The sequence below is a fragment of the Ruditapes philippinarum genome, unplaced genomic scaffold, assembly GCF_026571515.1.
Source record: "Ruditapes philippinarum isolate M1 unplaced genomic scaffold, ASM2657151v2 ctg550_1_1_1_1, whole genome shotgun sequence".
NCBI classification, from domain to species: domain Eukaryota; kingdom Metazoa; phylum Mollusca; class Bivalvia; order Venerida; family Veneridae; genus Ruditapes; species Ruditapes philippinarum.
This window is the reverse complement of record NW_026854566.1, coordinates 439,380-456,739: the sequence shown is the minus strand read 5'-3', so window position 1 is coordinate 456,739 and position 17,360 is coordinate 439,380. Positions and strand designations below refer to the sequence as shown.

The 17,360-nt window shown below is 32.7% G+C and overlaps 1 protein-coding gene across 3 annotated transcripts; it reads right to left on the bottom strand.

The window, feature by feature from the left end:
* Positions 1–2,677: 2,677 nt before the first annotated feature.
* LOC132740488 (polypeptide N-acetylgalactosaminyltransferase 5-like) lies at positions 2,678–15,646 on the bottom strand. Of its 3 annotated transcripts, none has more exons than XM_060728400.1 (11): positions 15,388–15,646; positions 12,334–13,205; positions 11,132–11,285; positions 10,351–10,517; positions 9,345–9,509; positions 6,026–6,251; positions 5,377–5,677; positions 4,631–4,759; positions 3,902–4,009; positions 3,453–3,581; positions 2,678–3,096 (listed from the first exon to the last, which is right to left on the bottom strand). In XM_060728400.1, exons 2-11 carry the CDS (start codon positions 12,875–12,877, stop codon positions 2,941–2,943), a joined length of 2,079 nt encoding a protein of 692 aa, XP_060584383.1. In that variant the 5' UTR covers positions 12,878–13,205; positions 15,388–15,646; the 3' UTR covers positions 2,678–2,940. The 3 variants fall into 3 exon arrangements, with proteins under 3 accessions (XP_060584383.1, XP_060584385.1, XP_060584384.1); XM_060728402.1 differs by having other exon boundaries at positions 12,334–12,909; XM_060728401.1 differs by lacking the exon at positions 15,388–15,646 and having other exon boundaries at positions 12,334–13,441.
* Between the last annotated feature and the right edge of the window lie 1,714 nt (positions 15,647–17,360).

Sequence of the window (17,360 nt, the reverse complement as noted above, 5' to 3'; positions counted from 1 at the left end):
CTTAAACTGATGTAAAGGAACCCACTAGATTAATACAGTAGTATTATAATTTCATAACCTAAAGTACCATTGCAAACAGTGTTGGTTTGAACATTTTCAAGTGTTGACTTAATTTGATAGATCCATTTTGAAATCAGTGGCAATATATCACGTGTCTGATTTTATACATGGTAGGCAACAATGATAATAATTTTGGGTTTCATCTAGATATAAAATAACAATGCACACTGGAATTCATTTGCATATCTTAATTTCAGTACATCTCGAATTAGATTCCATCTTATGCCTTTACTACACTTTGTCATTTCTAGTTCAAACCGCGTATACTGGTTACATGTACATTAAACATATTGTATTTTGTTTTCCTCATTTCTCAATTAATCTTCCGACTTTTTGTACATCCCTTCAGGTTTTAGCTAATGACTGAAGCTAATGACTGATAAATTTTTAAGAAAATCCATTAACGAATTCCGTAGCATTTTTCATTTTTTATACTTTATAACTGACATGACAATGAGGGCGACGGTTCTATATGCGAATTTCGGCGTCCAAATGTCGAATGTTGTAAAGTTTGTATTTTATTCTGGAATCATTTGTGTCCTATTTGCTCTAACCATATCGGCAGAAAAAGTTTACTTCCAGAAATACAGAACATGGTATGATGGTATTCGCAGTACGAGTGTAAATAAAACATTTTATAACAGGACTCTCGTACAGTGTGCTACAATCTGTAATGAAACTTTCGGATGTGCCTCCTTCAACATGAACGACAATGGAACATGTGAAATTAACACTACACCGTTTGAATTTTACACAAGTTTCCTTCATATGGCGCCTTCGTGGAATCTTTACGAAAAGGGAAATTGTGGACTTGGAAGGAAAACGGCAACATCTTGTCTTATGTTAGTCCATGAAAGCGGGTCAACGTGGCAAGAATGCAGAAAACTCTGTCAAAAAGGGCAAGGAGATTTGGTGAAAATTACAACTAAAGCTGAAACCGAGGCAATATCTGACATGCTGTTTGAAATGATTCCTAACGTGAGTATCATGAAATGGATTGGGTTGAATAAAGTGAGTTCAGATGACTTCATCTGGTCAGATAACACACAATTGTTGTACAAGAACTTTGCAGACGGTGAACCAAATACAGCACAAGATTGCGTTGCAATAACTGGTATGAACGATTACGTCTGGAAAACAATGAACTGCACAACTAAAATGGCGTGTATTTGTGAAAGAAAAAATGGTTTGTCATAAACATAAACTGTACAATTTGTTTGGAAGTTTACGTTTGAGTTTTCATACTTCAGCAATTTAGCACCTTCTATGTGATTTTGTTTATTGTATTATTTATAATTAACAATACCCCTTGATTGTTCTTTGTCAACCTTTTCTCCTTCTCCAGCTTTTCTTTGGTGCCTTGCAGGACTTGTTGCTCGTGGTCCCGCGTTGCAAGGTCTTGTTGCCGGGGATCCCGCGTTGCTGGGCTCGTTGCTCGTGGTCCCGCGTTGCAAGGTTTTGTTGCCGGGATCCCGCGTTGCTAGGCTCGTTGCTCGTGGCCCCGCGTTGCTAGGTTTTGTTGGGTGATGCGATGCGTTCATTAAATGCTGCCATTCCTTGTTGGTTTTTGTTTTTTTTCCTTATTTTATAAAGGTAGCACGAGTTCTGTATCACTGAAGCTAATTTACCAATTAAAAAAAAATCTGACCAGTGTGATAATAAATCTGTATTTGTATTAAAACACGCTAATTAATGTTATACATAATCATTGACCATTTCTTCTTATCTAATAACGTTAGAAAAAGGTTTGTTGATTGTTGTTGCTTTTTTGTTGTTGTTGTTGTTGTTGTTGTTGTTGGGTTTTTTTTTTTTTTTTTTTTTTTGTTGTTTTTTTTCCCCTATTTTTTTCAATGTTAAAGTAGCATTTGCATTTTTATGTTCGTAGATAGTCATTCAAAAGAGATGGAGAGATATAAAGTGCTTAAAGCTTTATCTCCACTGTCTGCAGTTTAACAAAAAAAGGGTTCTTTTTATCTTGGAAAAAAAGATGTCAAAGTGCCTGTATGAAAAAATTATGTTTGTGTATTTGTTTTTATTTGTTTTCTTTAGGAAACAGTGCAATTATAGTAAATGTACATGTAGTTAATAGTACTACTTATCTAGTTCGACTTTATGGCGAACTCGGCAGATAACAATTGAAAATAAATAGAGAGATGATAATGATAAGATGTTTAGTTAAAATACTTCAAATTAATTGAAATTCCTCTATTAAACAATTTAATATGGAATATGCTACTGAATAATCTAGATAAGGAAGTTCTAATTTGGGCATTTCAAAAGAAACCAATTATAGATATACTCGGCATGTCAGTTATTTGTCAAAATCAAGGAAAAGATTTGATATTTAGTGTCATAACCACATGTGGTGAACAGCACGATTTCAGACGCTTTATAACTGTTTTTAAATTATAAAAATATGCATTGAAGCTTGGTCTGGTGGCTAACGTCTAAGTTTATGAAAAGGGCTCTCTTAAAAGCATTTCTTTTAACTTTGTGCGAAGTAAGCATTACTTCTAAAGGCAATGAAATTACGTGTAATGTTTTCCTACTTTTTACCATATTTTTTGTATTTGTTTTTTATAACATAAAAAGGATAATAATATGTACATTATATGCTCGGTCGGTGAAGCTCAGCAATGAACTTCAAAAACACTCTTATTTCTCTTTGACACAACAAAGTGAACAAAAATCAAGGCCAATAAAGTCACAAGACAATTTTACAACAGTTCATATATCCATTAACAACTTAATACTTGTAGGTTTGTTGATCTTTGTCCTAATCTTTTATTAATACTGACTTTTAAATAATATGTATATGAATCATAAAATGATATTTATGTATGATGAAATTAGCTGTTTTGAATATAAAAGTCATATATTTTAGGCTTGTTTTCCTCTCTTAGGCCCTTTTGGTGGGTTTCTACTCATTTGCCATATCTGGCGTGGCTTATTATCACAGACAGCGAGTTGTAGACCCTGAGAATCATATGTCATCTCTACACACTTCTGGAAATTTGGATTATATATGGTGCCATCCTGAAAAAATATGTGTAAATTTAATTAAGTCATCGACCAACTACGAGCAATAGATCTACCTAAAGATACATTATGCATTGTAATATTATCGCCACCTTATTTTCATTATTGAATTTATTTCTTGAGCTCTTACAAAAGCCGTCTGAAAACGAGGCTACCATTAGATGGAAAACCAGATTTATAGATTCAATGTCATATTAAAAGCAAGTGATTTAATTAGTTTCAATTAAAGCATAAAATGAAAAGAAGTATTTGCCTTATGTGTAAGACATAATTTTATATACTGGTTTCAGAATGGTTCAGTTTTAATGTAACCATTTTGTCACTTATATTATTGACGATTTTCTTTCACTTACGCTTCTATAAAAAAATTCTTGATGACCTTTGCCCCCATGACAACCGTATATTTTGACCTGTACACCGTCTGGTGTATCCCAGCAGTATTCGTCACGTCTGAACTCGTTGTCGGCGCTTAGCAACCAAAACTTTTTTAAAATATAAAACAGATAAATATGTACGAAAAAGATAAGTGCATTTATAAATATTCTCATGAGTTTAACTATGCTAAAATATATATCTTTATCACGAACTGAAAAAATGCGGGAGCTTTGATAATTACAAAGTTGCAAAATGACTAAAAATGAAAGGCAAAGTAACAAAACACATATTCTACTAGTATCATGACTTTATAAAGAGAAAAAAGAAGAAAACGCCCTGGCTAACTTGAATGAAACAGACGAGGAAACCACAATGTGCTCATTTTAAAATTTTGATTATGTAATAATATTTCATCCTTCTTCTTTACCTGATTCCCGCCTTGGCCGTGACATGGGTAAACAGACACCGGTTGGCTTCTTGCGCTTTCTGTGTCAGTATTGGCGTCTATACACATAGATCGATCTTTATTCCGAATCTAAAATAAGCACAGACATTTCACATTTGCAAAACAATTTTATATAACAAAACATCAAAATGTCGTTTAGATCTAAAGAAGCTTGCATTTGCCGCTTACATTTTATACATTTCTTATATATCAATATTATAAACTTTTTACACATTTTGATATCAATTTGGAAACTCGAATTAAGATTCCACATGTCTATTTTTTACAGAGAGTTAATGCATTATTTTTTCGTGCTATTACACCTGCAAAAGCACGAGGCCACATTTAAAGCCTGAAAGGCAATGTATTTAATAAGTCCAAGAGGTTCTGCAGATGTTAAAATTTAGAATTTTTAGCACATTAAGACGTAGCAATAACGCAGCTTTTTTATTGTCTAGAATTTTTTTATTATTCATTAAAGAAACAATCGTTTATGATTTTTGTTTATAGTAACTTATAACCTCGCCATCTGCCAGGTGTGTTTTTTGTTGAACTTTATTTTGAGCTCCAGTGAAAGTCGTCTAAATTAAGGCTACCAGTTTGGAAAACAAATTTAATATTCAATGTAATATTGGAGGCAAGTGAAAACAAACAAACTACGTGTATGTAGTCAATCAGACAAGGAAGACAATATGTCTGTAAAGGACTTACCTCCCCTGAACCAATAGAATTACCCGGCACGAAAAGTTCGGGATAAATGTTGTCGAGATACCATGTAAAGTTTTTACATTGCAGTTTTTCTCTTAGTGCCTTTCTTTCACTGACATCTCCGAAGTCCCCCTGGCAAATGTACGAGTATAACGAATATATTATGTGTTTGTCTGAATGAGATCGAAATATACATTTATATTTCACACAGAACCTTATGAGTGAAAATACAATAGGTAATGCTCACTTGTGAAATATTCTGAAATAAACAAAAGTTCGATATTTTAATTGTGTTTCATGAATTATTTTTTTTTTTGCGATGTGCAGCCATGTGTTCTCTTTCATGACGCCAGGAATATGACGCAAGAAAATAAATTATGTAAAGCTGATTAGTTTTTGTTACAATTTTACACGACGTATAAGCAAATGATCATGATAAATATGCTTCTAATAATCAAGTACACTTGAACTTACAATGAAATGTATTCTACAGCATTTTGCCATTTATTTATGCTATTTAGTTATGAGCACCAGGCAGCCGCATTCAAATATAAGATATGAAATAGCATCTTATAACATTAGAAAAAAATCACCCATAGTGTCGATATTTCATGTAATAAAATCATGTTCTTAGTTTGACAGGCAAATTCTGATCATTCAAGGTAATGTTCAAACAGATAATGTTATTTCTTTTTCCTATTTTTCTAACGTCCCCCAATAAAACACTTATTCAAACATTCAGATCATACCAAATTATGATTTATCCTCATATAGTAGTATTCTTTATAATCATCCAACCAAACTTCCGCCAAGCGCACGAGGTTTCTTTGAAGGGCATTGCGCACTCCCCATTTGTAAGGACTTCTTTTTCTGAACACGTGACCGACATGAGAGCAAGGGATTGTCTCAAGAGTTCCACCACACATCCACGTTTTAAACGAAAGCTCGAGATTTTCCCCGCCCCAGATATCCATACCACTGTCGTAGGTGCCAAGTTTCCGGAAGTATTCGCTGGAAATTGCAAACAATCCGCCGGCCATTGTGGGAGATCTATTACAAAAAATTGTCATTTAAATAATTCGATAATACCATGTGGCATAATAGTTTAATTGATTGAAGGAATATGAATTTTATAAAATATTTAAAACACGATTATAGTAAAGCAGGTAAGTTAATAATAATTTCCTAATTTTCCATTTTTTATCTATTATGTTATTATTATTATTTCATATCAAATACAATAGCTTATCTTTAAAAAAAACGTCTAAATTCAGTGAAATATCATTCAACCATAACTAATTAAGAAAATTAGCGGAATGTTCATTTTAATTTTAAAATTCCTATTTTCTGGAATAAATTGGTTATGTTAAAGCTGTCAGCATGCAAATGGCGTCTTACCTTACGGGGAGATAAGCTTTACTATCAATACGTTTTAATTCCTTTTCGGGTATTGGATGCCAGTTAAATAAGAGGCCCCAATCAAAGCCTCCGACATATACAGATCTGATTCCCCCACCGCTCACACCATTGTATTTAAATGTACTATCATCGATTACATCTATGACGGGAACCAGCACATTAGTATAATTTTCCTTTATCCTGTATAACAAAGGAGGGAGCCAGCCTATATAGGACAATATAAAAAGGAACAAAACCAATTAAACAATACATTGATAATAACCATCACTTTAGCTGTCATTTCATTTTGAACCCAGTCGAATTGAAGTAGATAATGTCCGTTTATATTGAACAGATAATGGAGAATATATTTTGCAAACTCAAAACATTATTATATTGAATTGGAGGAAGAAGCAAAACAGATCTGAGCACCAGATAATATAGAAATGTTTACTAAGCCTAGATAAAATGGGTAAAGCAGCAAGTGCAAACTACACGTATCAAGGAACCTACAAGATCTAAGCCCCATAACCATGGAATAATATACACAAAATGATGCTGTTGTATAGCTTTCATACTGTTAAAATCCGTGTTTAAAGGCACATTATGTCTTAGAAACGAATAAATATTTTATTATCTAGAAAGAGAAAACATGGGTTTTATAAAATAATTATCTATAAGATGTTTATCCGTCTGAATTAATAGTACTGAAAGTGAAATTATTTGTCATAAAAGTGGCGAAATGTAAACAAAGTAGTATTTTGCCTTCCAAACAACATACTTCATCACTATAATTGTACAAGAGGCGACGGATAGAAAAGATGGTTCAGGTAACTTGCCGATGAATATCATTTTGGAAACTGGAATTGAACACCAAAAATAAAAAGCCTTTGAGAAATATATTAATAAAAGCGTTTCTGAGGCATAATGCGCCTTTAAGATAACCCTCGTAAGCAACAGCATCGGCAAATTTCATTTGTCTTGAACATGTATCACCATTTTTCGGGTATCACCCTTTTTACATACATGAACTTCGTGATAAGTTTAATATTGTTTAGTATGTTCCTTAATTAACTATGCACTAGAAGTCAAACATTTTAAGAAAGAAAAAGGAAAATATGAATAGGAATAATACAGTATACGAGTACATGTATATTGATATACAGAAATTTAGTAGCCCTATTTGTACAAATTTAGGATAAGCAAAATTATTGTTCCCAACGGGGGCCCACACAGTGTTTGGATGGTATATACTGCTTGATGTTGACCTTAAAATGAGATTTTAGTCATAACCTTATAATATGTATATAAATATAGACTATATTTATATACATAATTATTATAAGGTTATGACTAAAATCTCATTTTAAGGTCAACATCAAGCAGTATATACCATCCAAACACTGTGTGGCCCCCTGTGATTGTTCCGGTTACAGTGCAGGTTTTCGGATGTAAACATATCCGCCATTTTGTTATTTTACCTGATAGGTGAAGTTCGTATGCTTTCAAGCCTCTGTTTTTCACGTTCAGGTATAGAATGCCAAGTGAATGTCAGGGTCCATTTAAACCCACCGACGTAGATATTTGGAGGCTCAAGCGGTGAACCGGGAGAATACTGGTACTTAAAAGTACTGGCATTGATGGTGTCAATGACGGGAACCAGAACGTTAGTCTCATTCTGCTGAATTCTAAATAGCAAAGGTTCTAGCCAGCCTAGAAAGCAAGAAACTAAGTATCTACACTAAAAGTCTGTTCGAAATGACCCATTTCAATAAAAAAAATAAAAAACAAATCATATGTTAGATTTAAAAAGAGGAAGATATAGAAACATTTATAGAGATGAAAGACTGTGCGAAATGGGTTTCGACAAACTGTTATTTTAGAGTAACTCTATCTCTCATTAATGACTTCATTTCCTATTCTTTAAGAGATTGATCTTCTGAAAGCTGAACTTTTAAGTGAACCCTTGACATTTCTCTTGAAAATGACTTCTGGGATTGTCATTTTCAAAGCTTAAAAAACAAAGCGGAAGATGTCATAAATTATTTATAAAAAATAATTATTTATTAAATTCTAAGAATAGAATTGTTATAAGAAAGAGAAAAAGCTTATAAACTGTGTATTAACATGACATCAAAGAAAAAAAAACAATAGGAATTAATCTTCCTCAAGTGTGGTATAAGAGTGTAGGACCCCTGAAAACTGGCTTAGAAAGTTGATATCCAAATCTCAAAATAATTGAATCCACGCATGTTTCTGTAAATCATGTAAGTAAATGTTACCTAATTTTAGTATTATTCACTATAAAATTGTTATTTTAAGATATATATAGGTCTTCGTTATTTACACGAGAAATATTTTTAAATATGAACAATTAGGCTTGTGCAGCTATAGGTAGTTGTGTCTTGACAAAGGTTAAGGTGTAGGACATTATTAGGCATACAGGAACAAATAAGAATCATTTATGAATTTAAAAGAAGACTTATATTCAAGCAAAATGCACCATTTCGGCAATTTCCGTCATTTCGGAACAAAATGAATAAATGGCGATTTTTGCACACGTGCTATCGTTCTTCTGATTACTCTGAATATGTCCCAGAGTTTTTCTAACTGCCAGTGTGTTTCTTGTGCTAAGTAACGGCACGTTTTAGCGTTTTTTTACAATTCAATAAGGATGTAAATCTTGCTATAGTGTACATGTATTTAATAAAAAAGTAATGAGGTCGATCACCGGCTTGAATCTTAAGGTGACCCACATCTGTTACCAAAGACATTCTTCGTTGTCATAGAATTGTCTACGTCTCTATTGCAAAAATTGATACCTTTAAGAAATTTATTAAATTTGACAGTTATCAGAAGAACTCCTGACAAGTTATCATAAGAACTCCATCTTCCGTGTAACAGTTCCTCCCCCGTGGATTAGTTACACAGACATAATGATGAAAAAGTTCTTGAAAACTAATCTAAACTAGAGGCACACATATACATGTATATGTATACATGTATACTTTAAGTACTAGCGCTATATAAAAATAAGAATGGAAAAAAATAATTACATAAAACAAATAGAGATTAAATGCCAAAAAGGATATTCAGAACTGAATTACATGTATATTTACAATATTTTAACGTGATTTATTATTGTACTTTTATAGTCCAAATATGACGAAGTACAGGATTAAGGCATTTAAAGCGTCTTGCAGAACATCATAAAGGGAAACAACTTCAATTAATAGTCATATTAATCTATACGAGTTATCCTTCCTGTTTAGTTAGGGTAATAGTGTATATTATATTCTATCAAGTATGCAAGTCTTACCCTCGGTTACTTCACAGTGGGAGTCTAAAAACACGGAAACTTGTGCGGTGCAGTGTTCAAAACCCATAATACGCGCTCGAATAAGCCCAGACCGTTCAGTTGCTCTGACCAATGAAAGTTTATCAATCTTGTCAACATACTCCTGCAGGGGTTCTTTCAAGTGATCTAGGAAAATAAGGAATATTTTCTGCCATTAAATATTGGTATAAATCACGAAGAGTGCACATGATTTAAAAACACACCAAGATATGGTATTTCCCAACACCTAAAATAATTAGATATAAGTGACTATAATACTCAATGAAATGATAATGACAGGTCATTGATGAAACAAATAAAGACTTGCTAATATACATTAATTCCTGTTTTTGTTGGTTTTTTGTTGTTGTTTTTTTTTCAAATACTGGTATAACTTATCAACCCGTAAACATTATTTTCTTAATATACATCCAATGTTAACATATTACTCATTTATAAAATCAGAGACATAGATATCACTACATCTCTGGTAAATTACATATTTTACTTACTGACATATACATGTGCTTTTCGTATCATTCAAGCGACAAATTCGATGTTTTGTGCAGTGAAAATATGACATTTGAATAAAATATTTGCAATAGTAATATGGCTTTGGAATAATATGCCATGGCAAAATATAATGGATTTAAAAATATGTATATACTTTGTCTTGAAGCTATTCCAAATAATAATAACTAAGCAATGTCATTAAACTTAACCCATTACTTCATATACACGCCTTTTAACGCCTTTTTCACCCCCCCCCCCTTTTTGGTGTCTCAAATGATGAAAAAATGCCTTATTTAGGCCCCAAACACTTGTTTTTGTTTGAGAAATGTTGTTAAAAAAGTGACCTCTTTTTCGGCGCGGCCCCCCAACCAAAAGATACATCAGGGGGTTGCCAGAAGGGGGATGTGCCCCCTTTAAGCAATGTCATTAAACTTAAATGTAATCTGGTAAAATTAAAAAAAAAAAACACACGTACCAAAATCTGAGAAATCGTCAACCAGAATAATTTGTTTCAGATTTTCTTCAGGTGACCTGTCAAAAATACTATGCACTGTGCGGAGTAATACACTCCAAGCTTCGTTGTGGAATATAACTATTACGCATGCGCTTGGCAAGTTCTTTCCGTAATCGAGCTTCTTACATCTGTAACGAACAATGCGTATATATTGAACTTTTTTTTAAATTCAAAACGAGAAATCCATCGATTTAGATCTTACAAATATAATGTACATAGAAATTTTAATATTTTGGTTAAAGGGAAACACATAAACGGGTACCATCATTGTTGTACTCCAAATAAAATAAAAACAAAATGGCGGACAGATATTTCATTACAGCAGGGTCTTTCAAATAGAATGGTCTGGGCATATTTTAAAGACCCTAATTACAGATTTACATGCACATGCTATTTAAGTAATTAAGGGCGCTAGTTCTTACATTAATATAACGCGTTTACAATTAAGTTCAAAATATACAATAACAAATGTTCCTATTAAAAATTTCAGTAATCGCAGTGCAATGCGCATAAAAAAATGCTGAAATCTAATTTAAAAACAAAGTTAAGTCGTAATACATTCTTTAACAAAAATTGTTTCTTCTTCAATATATTACGAAAATGTGTTCTTAAATTCTCATTTGCAATCTTAAATGGCAGTTATTCTGTTAGTGGTCTGTACTTTAGTAATAAATTCTTTTTACCTAACTACATGTATGCCATTTTCTTTCCTAATTTTAAACATTTACCCCTAATAACTTACTCTGGATCTCTAACATCAGGAAGACTTCTGTGAAGTGAAATCATGTCACTAGCGTATCGGTTGAAGGCGTTATCACCCCAACCTTTGTCGTAATCCTTCTTCTGTTCTTTGGTAAGTTTAGAAACGTCTATTTCAACACCTTGTCCATTTTCTCCTAAATAAAAATCAGAAAAGTTATGTAAAAGTAACCATTTTTATGTTTTAAATCCAAAGTTCATAGTGTGCAAATGAAGTCATTAAAGATGTTATTTACATTAATTATATTTCGTTTCCCTTTCGCTTCTCTTTCATGTCTGCTTCTTTGTCATAGCAAAATGTTCAAAAGTTAAAAACTTATCCTACAGTTTGCCCAAAACGACGAATTTTACAATTTTTCAGGATATGATTAAGCTGTACCATTATTAGTTTATATATAGAATATAGAAACAAATGTGTCCATAAAGTAGTGATCATAGAGCCCTCCGTATGGCACTAGCGTACCATTCCATGGGCTTCAAAGTATGATTCTAGACTTGACGGGCGAACCAAATGATGATTTTTTGAGAATTCAAGGGATATAAAGTCTATACATTTGTTTCTAGATTGTATATACATGTATAAACAAATAATGGTACACTTATACATATCATGTCTACAGCTGTTAAAAAAAGAAATCCATGAAGCCATGGTGATTCGTATCAAGAAAGTTTGATAAAAGAAATTGACAGCACCAAAATAACACAGACAAAAAAAATGTCGCGATGAACAATGTTCTGTAAAAGCTGTTTTAATCGTATCATATAATGCTAAGCTTTGTGCCCTGGCCAATTATCTATATTGAAAGGAAGAAATGCACTTAATGGGAAATATACCAAAATGCCCAAAAAGATAACGAAACAAACAGGACGTACGTACTATTGCAGTGTGTTATATTGCTTTGTAATATAACCTTGCTATGAAAACATCTTTATTAATTTCTTAATTTTCAACATGTCAAAATACTCTCTTCGGCCCTTATAATGATTTCACGTGGATCAAGAAAGAGATGGCATTTAGAGGTAAGTGATCTCAGTTCCCTGAGGTAGTATTTATCATATTCTGATTCTTCCTGGACAGATACCAGTATATGAGTAAATGTCGTACAGTAAAATTTTATGTATCTCAGATCGTGTCTAAGAGACGAATGAATTTATAAACAAAAGAAAACAATGGTATAAACGTACCTGGCCCATCCGGATGGGGCTGTTGATTTTTATCTTTTGGTGGCTCTATCTGAGCACGGCCATCTTTTTCTGCTTTTGCTTCTTCAAGGTTTGCATCTTTTGATCGACGATCTGTTGTTTTCTTTTTGCCTTCGTCTTCTTTCCCCTCATCTCCTTGTCCCTCGTCTTCAACACCATGTTCAGTTTTACTTTCCTCCTGTCTAACTCTCTTATTGTCTTCTATATGTTCATTTTGCTCTTCGTTGTTTTCGTTTTTACCGTCATTGCTTTCTTTATGATCAGCATCGATGGCACCATTCATACTTTGAGATTCATGAGCTGATTTGTCTTTTATATCTTTATTTTTATCAATATTTTCACTAATTTTACGGTCCTTTATAAAATCTCTTAAATCTTTTTTATCTTTATTATTAATTTGTAAATCACTTTTAGAATCATTCCCGTCGTCTATCACAGAATTAAATACAAAAATAACCAAAGAGAAGAAAATCGCGGCAGCTATAAGCCTAGCGAAAAGTCGCTTTAAATATCTCGACGGAATCATGTTTGATAAAATCCGATTGTTCGATTAAAGTCCTGAAATTGATATTTTTCTCATTAAGAAACAAATCTTTTCTTACCAAAGTTGAGGTGATTTTGTTTAAAATTCAAAACAGAATGATTCGTAATAAAATGGTCAACATAAACATGAACCCGTAAACAATTATAAAACGCGTTCCTTCATTCAATCAGTTATTTGCATGGCAAAATTCATCCTAATATTGTAAGCCCAGATAATTATCACTTTACATCATTGTATTCATATTATTAAAATCCGCTATCTTTCCAAAACTGTTCTTTAAAAACACGAGATGAAAAGTCACTTTCAGATCCTGTTTAAAAATAATTGTATCAATCATTTAATTTTATCTTATTAAACAAATCACATAATCAGTCTCATGGTGTACTCGTTTTAAACTTCCCCACTCGTTATTATTCGGAGGAGAAATTTTGTGCCACGTATATAATACTTTTTTAATTCCCTAAATGAAAACATAGAAAAAGAAGTTCATCTATCTATATAGTAAAAATGGTTTGATTAATCGTTTATCTTTTTGATTTAGTTTTTCTCGCAGTTCCTTAAAACAGATTATAAACATCATGTTAAAGACATGGTTGGCATTGATCTTCAGCGTATAAAATCATTATAATGCCCATCTGTTACATGGAATTTACGTGCACCAAACTTTTGTCAATGGGATTATAAAAACGTGGTACATGAAAAAATCGAAATGATGTAAATTGTCATCGGAAGGCAATATGGTCATAAATATATTGTAATACTGCAAGTTAAAAGGGCTACATAGTACAGGAACAGTAAAGGTAATTGTCGTAAATGATTGGTAGAACATATGGTGCTATTCAGAAAACTTTTTATTTTTTAGACATTTCCTTTTATGGTACCGTATTACGTAAATGTCGTCTGTTTATTAGCTTTAATTAGTTTATATCAATCAAACACATAAAAACTGTACCGAGTATTATTTGTCCCGTATGGTGACCGGAAGCGTCCATTTTAAAACAGCGAGGAATTTTACCGTCAGTTTAAAAAATGTCGCGGGAAACTTTTTAAACCGCGATATAATATGTCGAAATTGTTTAAAATGTCGCGGCTTTTAGAAACGACTGATTTTTTATGTCACACTTCTGTCGTTAAAAGTCTAGTTTAACGACGGAAACAGCAACATTTTCTGTCTACATATATATATAGTAGGTGCCTAGTCCACGCAATCATATGCCTACTTTAGGAAGCCGATTGCGTCCATAATAATCCGCGATATTTTGTTTTGGTGTATACCTTGTATAAAGTCGAGTTTGAGCATTAAGCATTGACTTTTATGATGGAAAATGTCTCTTGTAAAAAACATGCGCCTGAAAATTGCTATCACTCGCCGAGATATTTTATGAGACCGTTGTTTGGGAACAAAAAGTCGCCGCCTTTATTTTTCCCCTCGACCTTTTTTAGAATTTCTACAATACTTGCACAAATATGTCGCGGATTTCTTTCTGTCTCTCGATCTTTTATAGACAAACGAGGGATAAAATGTAATCTAACCATGCACACTAACGGCCACTGGAGTCAAAATGTTCCTTACTGTTTCCAACAATTGTTATAAAATATCGAGGTTTATAGTCCCCCGCGAAAACACTTGCAGAATTGTAAGTTGCCTGCGACACGATAAAGTTTCTCGCGGGTTTGAAATGGCCGCAACCAGCCACCATAGTCCCAAATCTGTCAAAACTTTGTTTACTTTGTTATCATAACTGGACGTAAACTTTTTCATCTTATGTATAATAACCTGTGGTAATAATTTTCGATATAACAATGAGATATTAGTCATATCACTTTGTTTAAAACTTAGTTTTCCCCGATAATGTACGACTGTAGTTATCCAAATAAATATTCGCTCAACACTATTTTCTCCTTATATTTTTCTTCTAATCGGAGAAAAAAAGTTTACCTTTCCTCCAGTGAAATATAGATTTCACTTTATATTAATCACTGTCCTACCTAAAGATATTTTATCAATTTGCTTTTGTTTAGTTATCTATGGTGCAAATAGTGAGTCAAATTTATCATCATTAAATCTGATATCTTTAGAATTATCTCTAAAAACAAATATAAATCCTTTATAAAGAACATACTTTATCTTCATTTTCTTCATTGTTTACATATCAGAAATCTAAAATTGACTTAAAAAATGATATTAAAAACTCTTTGTTTACATTTACACTCATTGATTTATAATTGGATGCAATAATCGAAAATGATATAGAAAGCACTTGACAAGCTGTTTCATTATTTTCTATATTTGTAATGCTTATATATTCTATATATAATTGTAATTCATATTAATCTATATTATATAGACAGTATAGAAAACTATACAGTGTGCCAAGTACCCGAGCTTCATCTGTGGATATAGCATGTGACCAAAGATTAATAATCATAAGAATAAGAAAAGGCTTAAATAAATTTATAATTTAGTAAAACTAAGTAAAATAATATCCCACCTGTTTTAACTCCCTATCTTTATCTCCATTTGCCTTAGAGCCCCATCATTTTAAAATCCTTATTCCATATATCATCTATGCATTAGCTTTTGCAAAAAGTAAGAACAATGTTTACAAAAGCTCCATACAATGTCATCACTTTTTTTTCGTTGGGTTAATTTCGTTACAAAACAAGCCATTGATATTTGTATTTATCGGTTTCCATTCTGACTAGAGTACATAAATAGATAACAAATCCCCGCTTATTGTACGTACCCTAGTAATTCTGATATTTTACTAAATCAGGGGTTATCTGGGCGTTCTTATCGGTGTAACTTGTACGGGTCTTTTTAATAAAAGTTTACAAGTCGGCACAAACATGTCTGATCCGTGCTTTATGCTCTGTGATAAATCAAAAGTAAATCTAATTTCACCTCTCATATCCTTTTAAAACTTGAACTTGTAACAGGAGCGACAAACATTGAATGAAAAACAAAAACATTTGTAACGTTTTACGCAAATATTTTTCTTAGTTTACGTATAAATATTAATGACATAGTTTAAGTTGACCTATAATGATATAAATATTTTCAGCCGTCGCTTAAAGACCCATTATGCTCCATAAATGATTTTTTTCTTAAAAGCTTCTTATATAAAATGTCATGTTATAGTTTCCTAAAAGTAACTCGCCAGCCAAATATCTTGATCATACTTTCTGGGAATAAATGTGACCAAGTCAATAAATGTAAGAAATTCAAATTTTATGTTTTAGGCTTTTGGACCTCAGTGGAGTTCCTTTAATGTAAATATATTTATGATTTTTTTTAATGTAGAAACGTAAGTGGTTCCGTTTCAATTACGTTTAATGATTTAGTTTCAGTGTACGCTTAAAGTTAAAATGTCATGTTTTTTAAGCTTTATGACCTTAGTGGAGTTCCTATCACATATTAGTGATTTTGTTTCAGTTTACCCTCAATGAGAAAATATTAGTTTCGTTTGACGTTAATGTGAATTTTTTGTGATTTAATGAATTTCAGTTCCGCACATTTTACTGTAAGTGATTGAATGTTAGTGGTCCCCTACCTAGGGCGTCCGTGGCCGAGTGGTTAAGGTCGTTTACTTCAAACCACTTGCCCCTCACCGCCGTTTGAATCCCGACAGGGACTTTGGATTCTTTCATGTGAGGAAGCTATTCAGCTAGCTTACGGAACGTTGATGGTTCTACTCAGGTGCCCGTTCGTGCCTGAAATAATACACGGAAGGGCACCAGAGGTCTTCCTCTACCAGTAAAGCTGGAACGACGCCATATGGCCTATAATGTGTCGGTGTGACGTAAAACCCAATTAAACAAACAAAATCCCCTAACTTTAGTTTAAGGGTAAAATTATTGTTAATTGTTAATCTTCAATTTACGAATACTGTATTAACTGATTCTAGCATACTTAAAATGTTAGAGATGTAATTTTAGTTCAAGTAAACGTCAAATATTAATGGTTAAAATTTAGTTAGGGCTCGATATAAAACGTCACAAGTCATGAAAACGTTTATTTTAAATTATGACAATATTGAATATTTGTAAGTGATATACATGTAATTTCAGTTTACGTATATTTTTATATTTAGTAATCTAGACCCATATTACGTCTTATCAAAACCTTTGTTGACACATTCTTGTCGAACTAACCTTTAATCGTTAGAACGTTTGCATGCCTTTAGAGTGTTGGTCCGTCACAACGGATTTGCAACCTTAATAATTACCACTCATTGCCTCAGTACAACGAGCAACGGTGATTTCTAACATGCACTAGACAAACGAGTATCGGCCTTCTTTGTGCTTCCTGGACAAGGACACCATAGGGATCCCTAGAAATCGCTGTAGAACCCCTGTAAACAGCCAAACACGTAGTATGGACATATTGTAGATGCCGCATAGTGTTATGTCTGTTGACTGCAAATTAGTAAGATATTTTTAAAATCACGCTCTTATGCAGCAA